Here is a 13,638-nt window from a genome sequence, read left to right as displayed (position 1 = left end):
TATGGTTACGTGGTCCTCTATGCCCCCCATGCAAGGCTGCAGAGCCACGTTTTGACCCCTTTGAGGAAGGCTAGGAGAGCGGAGGTCCATCTCACCTCTGTGGGCAAGATGTTCCATAATGAGGGGGCAATGGCAAAGAAACTCTCTTCCTAGACCTCACCAGTTCAAATTCTTTGACTGAAGGGATCCACAGCATCCCTTCCCTGCCTGATCGAAAGGGGAATTCCTTAGGTAGTTTGGCCCTATACCATGTAGGGCTGTATAGGTGATATCTAAAATTTTGAATTGGTCCCACAAGCAAACTGGAACCCAATGTAGTTCATGGAGAAAAAGGTGTTATATGTGCCCATCTTTGGGCATCCAAGTATGGCTCACGTGGCCACATTCTGTACCAGATGAAGCTTCCAAATACTTTTCAATGGTAGCTCAATGTAGAGCATGTTGCAATAGTCCACTTGGGACATAACCAGGGCATGAGTGGCTGAACGGACAGCCTCCCTATCAATGAAGGAGCATAACTGGTGCACAATGAGGAGTTGGGGAAAGGCCCTTCTGGCCATGTCTTCCACCTCCTTTTCGAATAGGAGTCGTGTCCAAGAGGACCCAAAAGTTATGGGGTCCATGGTTGATGGTATTAAAAGCCATTGAGAGGTCAAGGATAGTGATCATCCATGAGTGTCTGGGGTAGTGCAACTCCAATAAGACCAAAGATGGTAAATGCCTGGATACAGAGGAACTCACAGCCACTCCATCTTACCAGGGTTCAGCTGAAGTCTGTTGTTTCCCATCCAGACCCCCAAAGCCTCCAGGCACCATGAAAGGACATCCTCATTTCATCACTCATTTCATCCGGGACAGAGCTATATAGCTGGGTATCATCGGCTTATTGGTGATATATAAAGAAAACGATGATCTCACCAGGAGCGGAGAGAGCATCAAGTTCTTTGGTACCCCACAAAGAAGGGGGACATGCACTAGACTTCTCACTCCCTCTTAGGGACTGGCTTGGAGGAAGGAGGTAACTGCACAAAACTGTGCTGTCCACCCCCAAATCCCTAAATTGGGGTTAGATACCATGGTTGATGGTATTGAAAGCCACTGAGAGGTCAAGGACCGTGATCATCCATGAGTGCAACCAATACTGTTATGGTCCCAATAAGGAAGGATGATTCTCCAGTATATGGAGAAGTTTGTGTTGTTCCACAGTTGTTGCATGTTTGATTGTTAGAATAAATATTACGCTCTGCTTGTTACTTTCCAACATAGATTTAAACTAAGATATTTAAGCCCGTTTGTATCACAGTGGTGTAGCTGAATTGTAAAAGGAGTTTGCAATGTGCAGGAAATATTTCCTTTAAAAGAGTGAAAGTACTTTCTGGCAATTTTCAGAGATAGCTTTGGTGCAGGTGCATTTCTTAAAAGCTGGCCTTGTTGGTAAAGCTTCATAGGAGCAACCTATGAAGTTTGTTTATCTGGTATCTGTGGTTCCTCTTACACTTGTCATAAACCTTAACCAAGCTTTGCAAGAAGGATGAAGAGACAAGACATATCAATTCCCATTCAGACAGCAAGAGGGCAGGAGACATCTCAAAATATTAGAGTTAGGTTTCTTTAGCTATGCAACCAATTTTTTTTCCAACCTTTTTGAGAGGTTTTTTTCCCCCCATACAAATGCATGAAAGCTAAGTTGACTAAACCATTATTTATCATAGATTAAAATATGACAGGGGTATAGTGCCCACATATCTTAACCAGTGCTGCATATAAACATTTTCAATCAGAATAGAGCTGGAAGAGAACTTGGAGGTCCAATCCCCTGCTCAAACAGGAGAGCCTATACCATTTCAGAGAGTTACTGTATTATCGTGCAATGCAGTATTTATAACAGAATATTACTGTATACTGAATACAGAGAATTAGTACAGTACAATATTTACAACCACTGTTTGCATCCTCCAAAATTCTTGTATGTGTTCTTCATTTTATATTTACAGTCATAATAAGATTGTTATCAGTACAACTATCATATATAACAAGCATTTTTGTCCAGGTTCTGCATGGGACCTGGTAGGGCCATGAAGATTAAAAATCAGATAGTACTGCTCCTTTCAATAAGCCACACATATAAAAATTACTGTGGAGCAGGAGTGTTTAGAAATGTGTTTCAATTCACCATTTCCACAGTATCCCTGTGGTTAGGTTGCAATGTTGGCAGTAATCCTAAAACAAAAGGTCACATTTAACAAAAATGAAAATAATCCAATTGATATTTCTTTACCTGGTTTAAAATATTTTGGCGTTGGGCCGTCTTTCTCTCCTTTGGCACATCTAAGCAAATAACCTTGTAAAAAGCCTCGGCTGTCTTCAACGGATATATTCTTCCATTTTATTACGATGGAATCAGAGGTGGTATGTTGCACACTAAAATCAGGTGCCGTTTTGGGACCTGGGTAGGAAACAACCAAATATTTCTTGAATGAGGAGAGGACAGGCACCCCCCCCCACTCAAAATATCCTCCTCTCCTCATTGGAGCATCTATTTCACAACCTTAGCAATTTTAAGATGGATGGTCTTCTATTCACCATACTGGCTGGGGAATTCTGGGAGTTGAAGTCCACCCATCTTAAAGTTACCAAGACTGAGAATCATTGGGCTATAGTGAAGTAAAACATGCCTTTTGCAAACAGAAGGCAATTCTAGGTAGCTAGTTAGCTTTTGAGTGCAAGGTGAGGAACATTTAGAAGTGGTTAAATCCTGAAACCAAATCACCCGTTTTGTTGTCTATGGAGATTCTCACGTCATGCAGGTCATGGTTGTCCCAAAGGTGCTTTTTCAAAAGGCAACAGGACTTTCTTTGTTTTTGCTTGAAGACATTTTGCTTCTCATCCAAGAAGATTTTTCAGTTCTGAACTTCTTCAGAAGAAGCTTTTTGGATGAGAAGCAAAACATTTTCAAGCCGAAACAAAAAAAGTCCAGTTGCCTTTTGAAAAAGTATCTTTGGGATACCCATCTTGTTATATTCATTTTCTAAGAAATAATACAATTATTGAGGGCATTTCACTGTATATTATCTCAACTTCCTGAATTCTAATGAGCTCCACCCATCTTAAAAGAAGGATTATGACTTAAGTTTAGCAGAATTCGGTTTTGCAAGAAAAGTAGGAGTCTAGAGCAGCTCTTCACTCAAGTATTCTTTGGATAATTTTCAACATGGGATAAAAAGTCCAAGAGTTGTGCTTTGAGACACGTTTCCTTTCTGGAGCTGTCTTTATTCCTAGCTTGACCTATAGACATTTAAGTAATATTTAGCATTAAGGACTGGATTTAATGATTTAGATCACTGCAGTGTTTTCTCAAATGGCTGGATCCTGTTTATACACTATCTTCTTTTTCCATTTATTTTCAAGAGAGAGCTATAATTCTTCTAATTGTATCCTATCATTTGAAAATAAAAGATCTGAGCCAACCAGCTGCATAAACATACTTAAATGCAAGTGGAAAGCTAATATCAGCTGGCTCTTATTTCGTATCCTGGCTTTTGTTCAATAATCTCCAGTTCCATTAATGAACACTTTTCTGCCAACAACTTTTAATAAAAAAAATAATAACATATGCTTACTCAATTCTTGTATGTAGCCCTTGATATATCCCAGTATCTGATATCCATTTTCTTTGCAGCCAAAGACAGAAAATGTATATCGAACTCCAGGCTGGAAGACATCTGCAACACAAAAACATCATTCATAAATTTTCATTATGGTGCTATAACTTTTTTAAAGGTATATTTTCATATCAAGCAGGTAGAAAACAACCTTTTGAATTAGAGAAATGTTTTTTTTTTTTACAATAGACATTGAGAAAATGACAACTTACCTAACTATTGGGATCTTTCAAAATAAGATGTTGAGCATAAATAAGCTGTAATAATAATCTTCCTCAAAATAAATCTGGCGGCTTCCTTGGAATCTTTCCTCTTTTAATTTTATTATTTGTTATTGTTACATGACTTTTTTTCTGGTTAGTCCTGAGAAGGGCTTGCATGTCTACATGTCATTACTTAACATGTGCTATTGCAGGGCTGTCAAACTCCCGGCCCACAGGCTGAATGCGTCATGCACTGGCCACACCCATGCCTGGTTTAGTGAAGGGGGGGGGGAATTCCTGATAAGTCACATGATGCCCCTGTGATGATGTGAGTTTGACACCCCTGTGCTATTGTGACCTATCAGCAGGCAGCAAGAGCCAGCGGTCCAAAGTTGCATGTGCAAGGGATAGAGAGCTGTGTGCTTTAAACTAGCTCCTTAAGCATAGAGAGCATTGCCTTGTTGGTTGCCAGTTGGCTTCTTATAACACTTAAATTGCAAAAAGATTTCTGCTGTTCTTTGCCCACTTAGCCTCAATTTCAGAAGGAAAACTGAAGCGCCACTCTTACCTCAGAGGTGGTATTCAGCAGGTTCTCACCAGTTCTGGAGAACCGGTGGTGGAAATTTTGAGTAGTTTGGAGAACTGGCAAATACCACCTCTGACTGGCCTGCTCCCATCTATTCTCTGCCTCCTGAGCCCCAGCTGATCAGCTGGGTCTTCTTTTGTTGCCCTGCACAGGAGAACGGAGCTGGAAAGCCGGTTAGTAGGGTGGGGACAGAATGGGGATTTTGCAGTATCCTTCCCTCTGGAGTGGGGAGGGAATGGAGATTTTACAGTATCCTTTTCCTGCCATGCCCACCAAGCCACGTTCACTAAGCCACACCCTCCAAACCAGTAGTAAAACAAATTGAATCTCACCACTATCTTACCCGATTTGATATCAGCATTAGTCACACTTGAAGAAAACTTTTCCCAGTTAACAGCTGTACATGGCTCAGGATCATAACACCACCTCACTACGTAGCCACAAGTCACATTGGAGTCAGGGTGCCAAGCAATAGAAATACTATCGTCTTTTCCAATTCCCTTTTCTACGTAAATATCACCTGTTAAAAAAGTAAAATCAAAGATTATTCCTTGAAACTATGCACTATAGTTTCTATAGAAACTATATAGTATGCTCATTATAACTCTAACGCAGATATGGCCCATACAAAATATCCTGTGGGTTGCTCCCTCTACATTCTCAAATGTCATTTTGATCTCAATGAACACAAAAAATACACAAGATCCTTTTCAGTGATCACACAATTCTTAAGTTCCTTACGCAGGAGGATTCATGCAACTTGGATTTTAAAGAGCCATGCACACCATTACTTGTGAGTATGTGTAGAGGGAACATAGGACAAAAATGGGCGTGATGATGTCATGACACCGATGTGGCGACTAAAGTACTTGGATAAGATGTTTTTTTATTTTATTTGGTTTGTCAATTGCTTACAAGATAATAGGTATAAGTAAAAACATAGTTATGAATACATGGATACATATAAGAAAAATAAAAGAAACAATAGGACAGGGATGGTAGGCACGTTGGTGCGCTTATGCACACCCCCTACAGGTCTCTTAGGAAAGGGATGAGGTCAATAGTAGACAGTCTAATGTTAAAGTTTTTGGGGTTTGGGGAAGAACCCACAGAGTCAAGTAGAGTATTCCAGGCATTGACCACTCTGTTGCTGAAGTCGTATTTCCTGTAATCAAGTCTGGTGCGATTAACCTTGAGTTTGTATCTGTTGTTTGCTCTTGTATTGTTATGGTTGAAGCTGAAATATTTATTGACAGGTAGGACATTGCAATGTATGATTTTATATACCATACTTAGATCGGACTGAAGGTGGCGTACTAGGTTTTCTAGGTCTAGAATTTCGATTCTGGTGGCATAAGGTATTCTGCAACGAAGAAGAGGAGTGGAAAAACTCTTCTTGTGAAATATTTCTGGACTTTCTCAACTGTGTTAATATCAGATATGTAATGTGGGTTCCAGACTGATAAGCTGTGTTGGAGTATTGGTCTAGCAAATATTTTCTATGCTCTACTTAGTAATGTAATATTACTAGAGAAAAAGCTATGTAAGATTAATGCCTTTTTGGCTATGTTATGTATATAATGATGTTGTTTGCATTATGACAGCACAATGCATATTTCATCATGCTGGCAATATTACAGTTTGCTGTGAATACTGGTATTATGTTTCATCACACCGTCTGCCAGATATTTAGATGCTTTTGGCAGGTGTTGTTGTTTGATGTGGTTAAAGGTTTCAGTCACAGAATGTAAGCTGTCCCAAGTAAAGCTGCCTTTTGCAAATTGACTCGTAGCAATTTTGTCAATGCCAATGATGTTCAAGTGATGTTCCAAATGTTTTGGGATTGCACTAGGGCACCTTATTACTATTGGTACTCTTTTTGCTTTCTTTTGCCACAGCCATTGTCTTTGTATTTTATTCAGTCTTTGTGATTGTATTCAGTTCTTTTATTATGACCCTAGCTTCAGTATAATTTTTTTGTTCATGACAACTCAAAACAGAAAACTGGATCAAGACATTACCATAATAAGAATCAGTGACATTCTAGGTTAAAAAATGGAAATACATTGTTAAACTTTATAAAAATACTTTTCTTTTCCTTGTATAATTTGGCTCTAAGTAATGGAATATCTTAGACCGGTATTCTCAATCTTCATAATATTAAACGCATGGACTTCAATTCCTAGAATTCTCTAGCAGGAGGCTGGCTGGGGAATTCTGGAAGTTGAAGTTAAAGTTGCCAAGTTTGAAAAACACTGTACTAGATTGCTAAGCCACTTAGCATGAAATAGCAAATGTGGACTTGAACTGGCATGCTACAACAGGACAATCCTAAGTTACATTAGCAGAGAGATTCAAACAAGACCATGTAGGTACTAATATCATTCTATAAAGCCTTAATAAGACCACACCTAGACCGCATCCAGTTTTGGTCATCACATTATAAAAAAAGATATTGAGATTCTAGAAAGAGTGCAGAGGAAATCAACAGAGATGGGGAGTTTAGCCTCCAAGGGACTGGAGGCTAAACTATAAGAACAGTTGCAGGAACTGGGCATGGCTAGTCTAGTGAAGAGAAGGACCAGGGGAGACATGATAGCAATGTTCCAATATTTGAGGGGCTGTCCCAGAGAAGAGGGGGCTCAAGCTATTTTCTGAAGCACCTAAAGGCCAGACAAGGAATAATGGATAGAAACTGACCAAGGAGAAATTCAACCTAGAAATAAGGATAAATTTTCTGACAGTGAGAACAATCAACCAATGGAACAGCCTCCCTTCAGAAGTTGTGGGAGCTTCATCACTGGAGGCTTTCAAGAAGATATTGGACTGCCATTTGTCAGGAATGGTGTAGGTTCTTCTACTTGGGAGGAGGGTTGGAGTAGATGACCTACAAGGTCCCTTCCAATCACCAAGAGATTGACCAAGCTGCCAAACAAAGGTATTTGGTGGTTAACAGAAACATCTTTATGTTGCAGGACCCCTTACTTTCTGTATCCTGTTATATCAGAGACAGAATTTTGAAAGTTTGGCTTCAGGGCATCCCAAAGTGGATGATGTCTTACATGATCTAGAATAGTTGAGAGCTGTGGGAGTTTCATCACTGGAAGCTTTCAAGAAGAGACTGGACTGCCATCTGTCAAAAATGGTGTAAGGTCTCCTGCTTGGGCCAAGGGTTGGACTAGATTATCCTTTCTAACTTGGTTAATTCTGTTGCTCCTCTGCAATGGGGTTTAAATGCAAAAGCATGTGTTTTTGCTATCCACAGCAATGTTGAAGGTAGAAGGTAAAAGAGAATCAAACAGAAGCCATGGAAGCAACACAATTTTCAAATTTCACAAGAAACAAATCTGTGACAATTGCCAGATTTTATTTCAGTTACTTCAGAAGAAATCCAATTTTGCTTCAGGGAATCATGGCGTCTCTTCAAGGTAACCCCATTAGACTGCAAGCTTGAGTTTGTGTTGATGGTAGGGTCGGTGATTTTGAGAACATTCTCTATATCAGAGGCCCTCAAATTTCATAAACAGGGGGCCAATTCATGGTCCCTCAGACTGTTGGGGGACCATACTGGCTGGATGGGTGTGGCTAAGTGGTCATGTGACTGGGTGGTCATGGCCAATTTAGCAGTCCATTAAACAATACACACTAATTAAACTTTTCCTGGGGATGTTTTATTTGTTTTTGTTTGCATGTTGCTCTTTTGGTTGACTTTCTTTTTACTAGATCATTTTTTAAGTTGTTTAGTGGTCCACTCAGAAGGTTTAGCATATTTGGAGTTGCTGCCTTGTACACCTTACATTTACTGCCTAAATGAGTTTAGGGCATTACTTCGGTTGACAGTGGACTCAAGTTAACAAGAACCCCTTAGCATGGCAAAGTAATAACTAAAATGGCAGGGCCACTCACAGAAAAGAATAAACCCATCTCTTCTTTTCTGAAAGCAAAACAGAATCAAAAATTTGATAGAAGAACCCTTTTCTGTTGTGATCTTCATACATTAAACAGATGGGCCTTTGGCCATGAGCCAACTAGGCAAGGGGTTACATAACCTCCCCCATCTTGTTACATGAACAGTGCTTCCATATATACATGCTTCATCTTATTCTGGACTTTTGTAGCAGAGAGAGATATTTTAAGTCCTTAACTATTGCTCAGCTCCTCCAGCCTTTGTACTGCCAACTGTGCTGACGGCATTCCTTTCCAAATTCCCTCATTAAAAAATACACACAAGCGTATCTCAAGCAAGACACATACAAATACACACAAATGAAGCATTGTCTTCCATAAGCATCAGTAATATCTGCAAAAAAGTAGAAAGTCCAGTCTGAAGCAACAACCAGCGTATTCCTCATTGCTGCTTTTTAGATGAGTCAGCCTCAGTGATGGGGATCCATGACTCATGGTGCCTCTCAGTTACGTTAGGAATAATGCAGAGACAGTCATCCAAAAATGTTCCTTTGTAAGGAACATCGGATGAGGCATAAGGTCTGTAAGCTGCTCATATCAGTCAGAGCTACAGATTACAGAACTTGGAATTGTAGCTAATGGTTCCCAGAAAAAAAAATCCCCAGTATAATTTTCAAAGAAATTCTATAACTCTAGAAATGGTACCAGTCTCTTCAAGAAAAGTTTATCATTAAAAAGAAGCAAAATCCTGAGTTTTGATTAGTACAAAACCTACTTCAAGGATATTAGTTTATATTCAGGTATATGTCATTCTAGCTCACCTGATCCCATAATATTAGAATAGAAAAATAGAAAATTCCTCCCCTTAACTACCACTCCTCTCACCATCTCTTTGTCTGTTGTTTCCTTCTTCGTTAAGTAAATCCATTGAGGGAGCGACTTGCCAGACTGGTTCTTTGTGAAGTACATATAAATCAATGCTAATAAATCAACTGCTTCAGCTGGTAAGTTTTGATCATAAAATGTGTGCAAGTTTTTAAACATTCTCAGATGCATGCTGACAGCACATGGCCATTTCAGGCATACAAGTTATGTTGGTTTCCTCCTCCCCCTCCCCTCCTCCTCCTCCTCCTCCTCTTTCCCATTTTAGTGAATCCTCAATAGTAGTTTGAAGTTCTAATAAATAATTCGGGCTAGGCTGGATTTCTGAAGACCTAATGAATGCTGAATATACAGTATGTCCACTAGGTATAATTCTTACTTTCAGTACTTTTCTACAAAAACTACAAAAACATGGCTATTTCCATGGCTACAAGATTTTCTGAAGAAAGCCTTTTTCTTTTAAAGTTCATTCTCCTGGCATAGGAAACACAGGTAAATAGAACAATGGATAGATTTGGGCAAGGATGTGTGTCAATCTAGGATGAAGGAAGGGAGATGATACAGATAGATTACCATATACTGTATATCCCTAAAATTTGTTGATTCACAAGCTTTAAGTATCAGCACACTTAATTTTGAAAATGTTGTATGTTAAGCTTCAAAATTATAATACAGAACAGGAAAAAAAATCTGAGAATCACCACTCTAAATAATAAGAACCATCATTCTTTTTTTACAAAAGAAAATTTCTTGCACCAAGATTTCCCCTAACAACTACATAGCTAGGTTCAGGTTGTTTTTTCCTCAACAACAGCACATGAATTATTGGTGTTTGCTTCTTCCAATTCTTTCCTTTTTAAAAAATCACTGTAATTTACAATCCTGGAATTTGCAAGTTTGACTCTTCTAAGCTATCTCATGGTACATTTTGATTTATTTTTAAATTTCTATAGATGCCAATCTCAAATAAATTCCTCTGGATAGTTAACAATCATGAAATCAATTAAAACTAAGTACAAATATAATTCAAAAATAAATATATATCTATAACAAGCAAGCAAAAATTATGATAATAAATATCAATATAACCCCCAAAATCATTATTAATCCATCTTAATAAGAATCTAGATTAATATTTTTTCTCATTGATTCCAAGTATTGGTATGCCAAAGCTAGGACGATGAACATATTACATCAGCCAATTGTTGTTGGGATGAGACTCTGGTCCAAAAACAGCACATACCATAATATGTGCAGTGGTCTTTAATGTTGCCAGATGCATTTTTGCTTTTGTTTTTAATGAAATATACCTTTGGAATCTCAAAGAGATGCAAGGAAAAATGAGAATCAGAAACCTAAAAGACATTTAGGGAGACTACACACAAAACTATTTTGCTTTCGGGATAAGCAACATCACAAGAAGTGTTTCTCAAAGACAATATCAAATAGTAACCTACAGTCAAAAATGAAGATGATTGTGTTCTATGACTTAGTTTGCATATAAAACACATCTGAAGTAGAGCAAAAATATTTTGTTTATTTCTCCATCTGGCATTGCAAACAAACAAAACTTTGTATCATGGCAGCCACCACAGATGAAGTAGAAAAGTTGCCAACTGAAAGTTACCCAAAGATGCTGCTGCAAAGACATTGTGTCATGACCTATAGGAGAAAAATGACTTCTCGGAGTTCAATGACCACACTTGGATTTCATTCTGTATTTATTTGATTTGCAAATTAAAATTGCACGTCCATTCAGAGTGGCCAGAGAGCTGCCAAGCTAATGTCTCCACCACACTTGTATTTTTCCAGAATAAAGGATTTCACCATAATCTATAGTAATGTTTTTCAAATTTGGCAAATTTTAAGATTTTAAGTCTCAGAATACTCCATCCAACTCTGGGTTTATAGCAGGGGTGTCAAACTCTATTTCATTGAGGGCCGAATCATGGTTTTGTTTGACCTTGGGAGGCCAGGGTGGGCGTGGCCAGGGTAGGCATGGTCAGCTTGATGTCAGTCATGTCAGGGGTGCCAGTGATAGCCTGAGAACTCTGCCAATGAAAACAAGCTCTGTTTCTGTCTGCAACAGCCTCCTACAACCCTTTGCCAGTAAAAATGAGCTCCGTTTTCGCTGGCAGAGGCACTGCGGACTGGTCCTTCACTGTTTCCAGGGTCCCACAGGCCCGATCTAAGCACCCTGCATGCTGTATTTGGCCCATGGACCTTGAGTTTGACATCCCTGGTCTATAGGAATAAGAATTGAAGGACAACAGAGAAGAACATTGAAAGAAGCAAGTTACAGTCCACATGTGAGAATATCATATCTCAGTGTAGTTGACTTTTCCTTCATAAAAATCTCAGATACCCTTTACTCATATCACTGTAGCACAGGAAGATTGCTTGTCCTCTTTCCTCTTCTTTCAACCATGGGCTTCAGGAAAAGTAAGGAGGAGTTTTATCAAGAGTTTCAGAATACTATAGTCCCAGAACTTTGAGGGAGATTGTCCTGTAAAACAACTAACATCGTGGCTAGTCCTAGCCACCACAGCAATTTTCCCCAAAAGTGGAAGAAAAAAAGATTCATTGTCAATTTGCTTATGGGGCTGATTTTTTTTTTAATCTTCAGGTGAGTGCATCTGCTGTTGACTTGGTCTTGGTGTAAATATCATGTAGATGTTGTTAGTTTCTTCAATTTATGTTCTTACCTAGTTATCGGATTGACAAATTAAGGGATTCTAGGGTTTTTTTAAACTCCCACATCTTATTGAAAAATTGTAACAAAAATTAGGAAAAGTTTTAAATACAATTATGGAAATTATTATATGACTAAAACATACTTTCACAGTTCAATAGATACACCAAACATGAGTGTATAAGTAAACTGTACAGTAGCAAATAAAGATTTCAGGAACAATAGAAATCTTTATTGGACAAGTATGATTGGACACACAAGGAATTTGTCTTAGGGGCATAAGCTCTCAGTGTACATAAAAAAACACATTCATCAAGAATCATAAGATACAACACTTAGTGATAGTCATAGGATACTGAAAAAGGTGGACACATACTGAGTGGATGCTGACACTAAAACTTCCATATTTGGGCAAGCAAGATTCAATCTGGCCCCATTAACAAGGCAATAAGAACATAATTCATAAACATTGCTCCTCATTGGGACTTGTTTGAAAGCTGTTATCTGTCATATCCCGGCTCACTAGAAACTCAGTGGAAGTGAAATTAATGGAAAACTTGTTTACTTGCTTCAAGAAGAGAAGAACCATATGCTGCCAAAAAAACCTTGTGCCAAATTCAGCTTATAAAAGCAATGAAGGATCATCTAAATTTTCCCACACTCTCAGAGTGCGTAGAACATCTAATGTTTGCACCAATCTTCTGTTTATAGGACTTTTAATGGAAACTGAAATACTGCAAATATCACCTTTTTTTAATCAGCATGCTTTTTTAATAAAAACATGAGAAGGTAATATTTTGTTTTTAAACACAAAGTTTCACTGGACCTTTTCTGCTCATTCCTCCCACAACTTATAAATAATGTCAATTTCCCCTTTTACTTACCCGCTGGAAGCTCAGCACTATTGATTGAAGAAGGGGGAGAAACACCTGCCTTATTCTTTGCCTTCACGGTAAATATGTAATCATTGTTCCCAAGATATATTTTGGTGGAGTTCTGGGATGCAGGAACTGATTTATTCTTTGTGGATTTATCCGGAAGGGTCCAATATACCTCATAAGTCTCTATCACTCCATTGCTTTCAAAAATAGGGAGTGGCTATCCAGAAAAAGATTGTAAACACAAACAGATAATTATTCCAAGGAAAAGGAGAAAGGAAGTGAAAGAATAAACAAATGCCTTTAAAAAGTCTGTCATAAATATTCTTCATTATCCTCTATTTACAAAGCACTGGACAAACTATTTCTATATAACTGTCCTTATTGCACAAAGACATACAAATGGGCCAGAAGACAACATTTTGCAGGACAGGAAAAAGGAGTCTTGGCATGGGGTACACAAGATGACTAAAGGAGCCTGAAGCAAGTCTTTCCTGAAGAGATGTTCTACGCATGCCAAAATCACAACCGTGGTTGACCATCCTTGTATATCTCTGACAGTGTTGCATCTGACCGTGTTGAAGATGTTTTTACAAAACCATTCCTCCTGGGACTGTTGAGAGGAGAAATCTTCCCAGTGGTGCTCATATGTCTTTGAAAGGGTTATGTGAAAGTTCAAGGAAAGTTCAATCTTCAGTCAGTTAAATATTGATCCAGTTTGGTCTAATGGTTAAGGCACCAAGGTAAAAACCAGGAGACCGTGAATTCTAGTTCCTCCTTAGCCATGAAAGCTGGGTGACACTGGGGGTGACACTGGGCCAATCATTCT

At 38.7% G+C, this 13,638-nt stretch overlaps 1 protein-coding gene across 4 annotated transcripts in view; it reads right to left on the bottom strand.

Moving 5' to 3' along the window:
* LIFR (LIF receptor subunit alpha) overlaps positions 1-13,638 on the bottom strand; it is a 102,284-nt gene that overhangs the window by 15,165 nt on the left and 73,481 nt on the right. For all 4 annotated transcript variants that reach the window (XM_087927370.1, XM_026715872.2, XM_026715862.2 and 1 more), the window contains exons 13-16: positions 12,816-13,029; positions 4,795-4,971; positions 3,621-3,722; positions 2,279-2,446 (exon numbers count right to left, since the gene is read on the bottom strand). In XM_087927370.1, coding sequence (XP_087783496.1) covers positions 2,279-2,446; positions 3,621-3,722; positions 4,795-4,971; positions 12,816-13,029 — 661 coding nt within the window. The remainder of the gene's footprint in view (positions 1-2,278; positions 2,447-3,620; positions 3,723-4,794; positions 4,972-12,815; positions 13,030-13,638) is intronic.

The sequence above is a fragment of the Pseudonaja textilis genome, chromosome 2 (assembly GCF_049901715.1).
Source record: "Pseudonaja textilis isolate UNSWEBS1 chromosome 2, rPseTex1.2, whole genome shotgun sequence".
Taxonomy (NCBI): Eukaryota; Metazoa; Chordata; class Lepidosauria; order Squamata; family Elapidae; genus Pseudonaja; species Pseudonaja textilis.
This window is presented reverse-complemented; position numbering and strand designations above follow the sequence as displayed.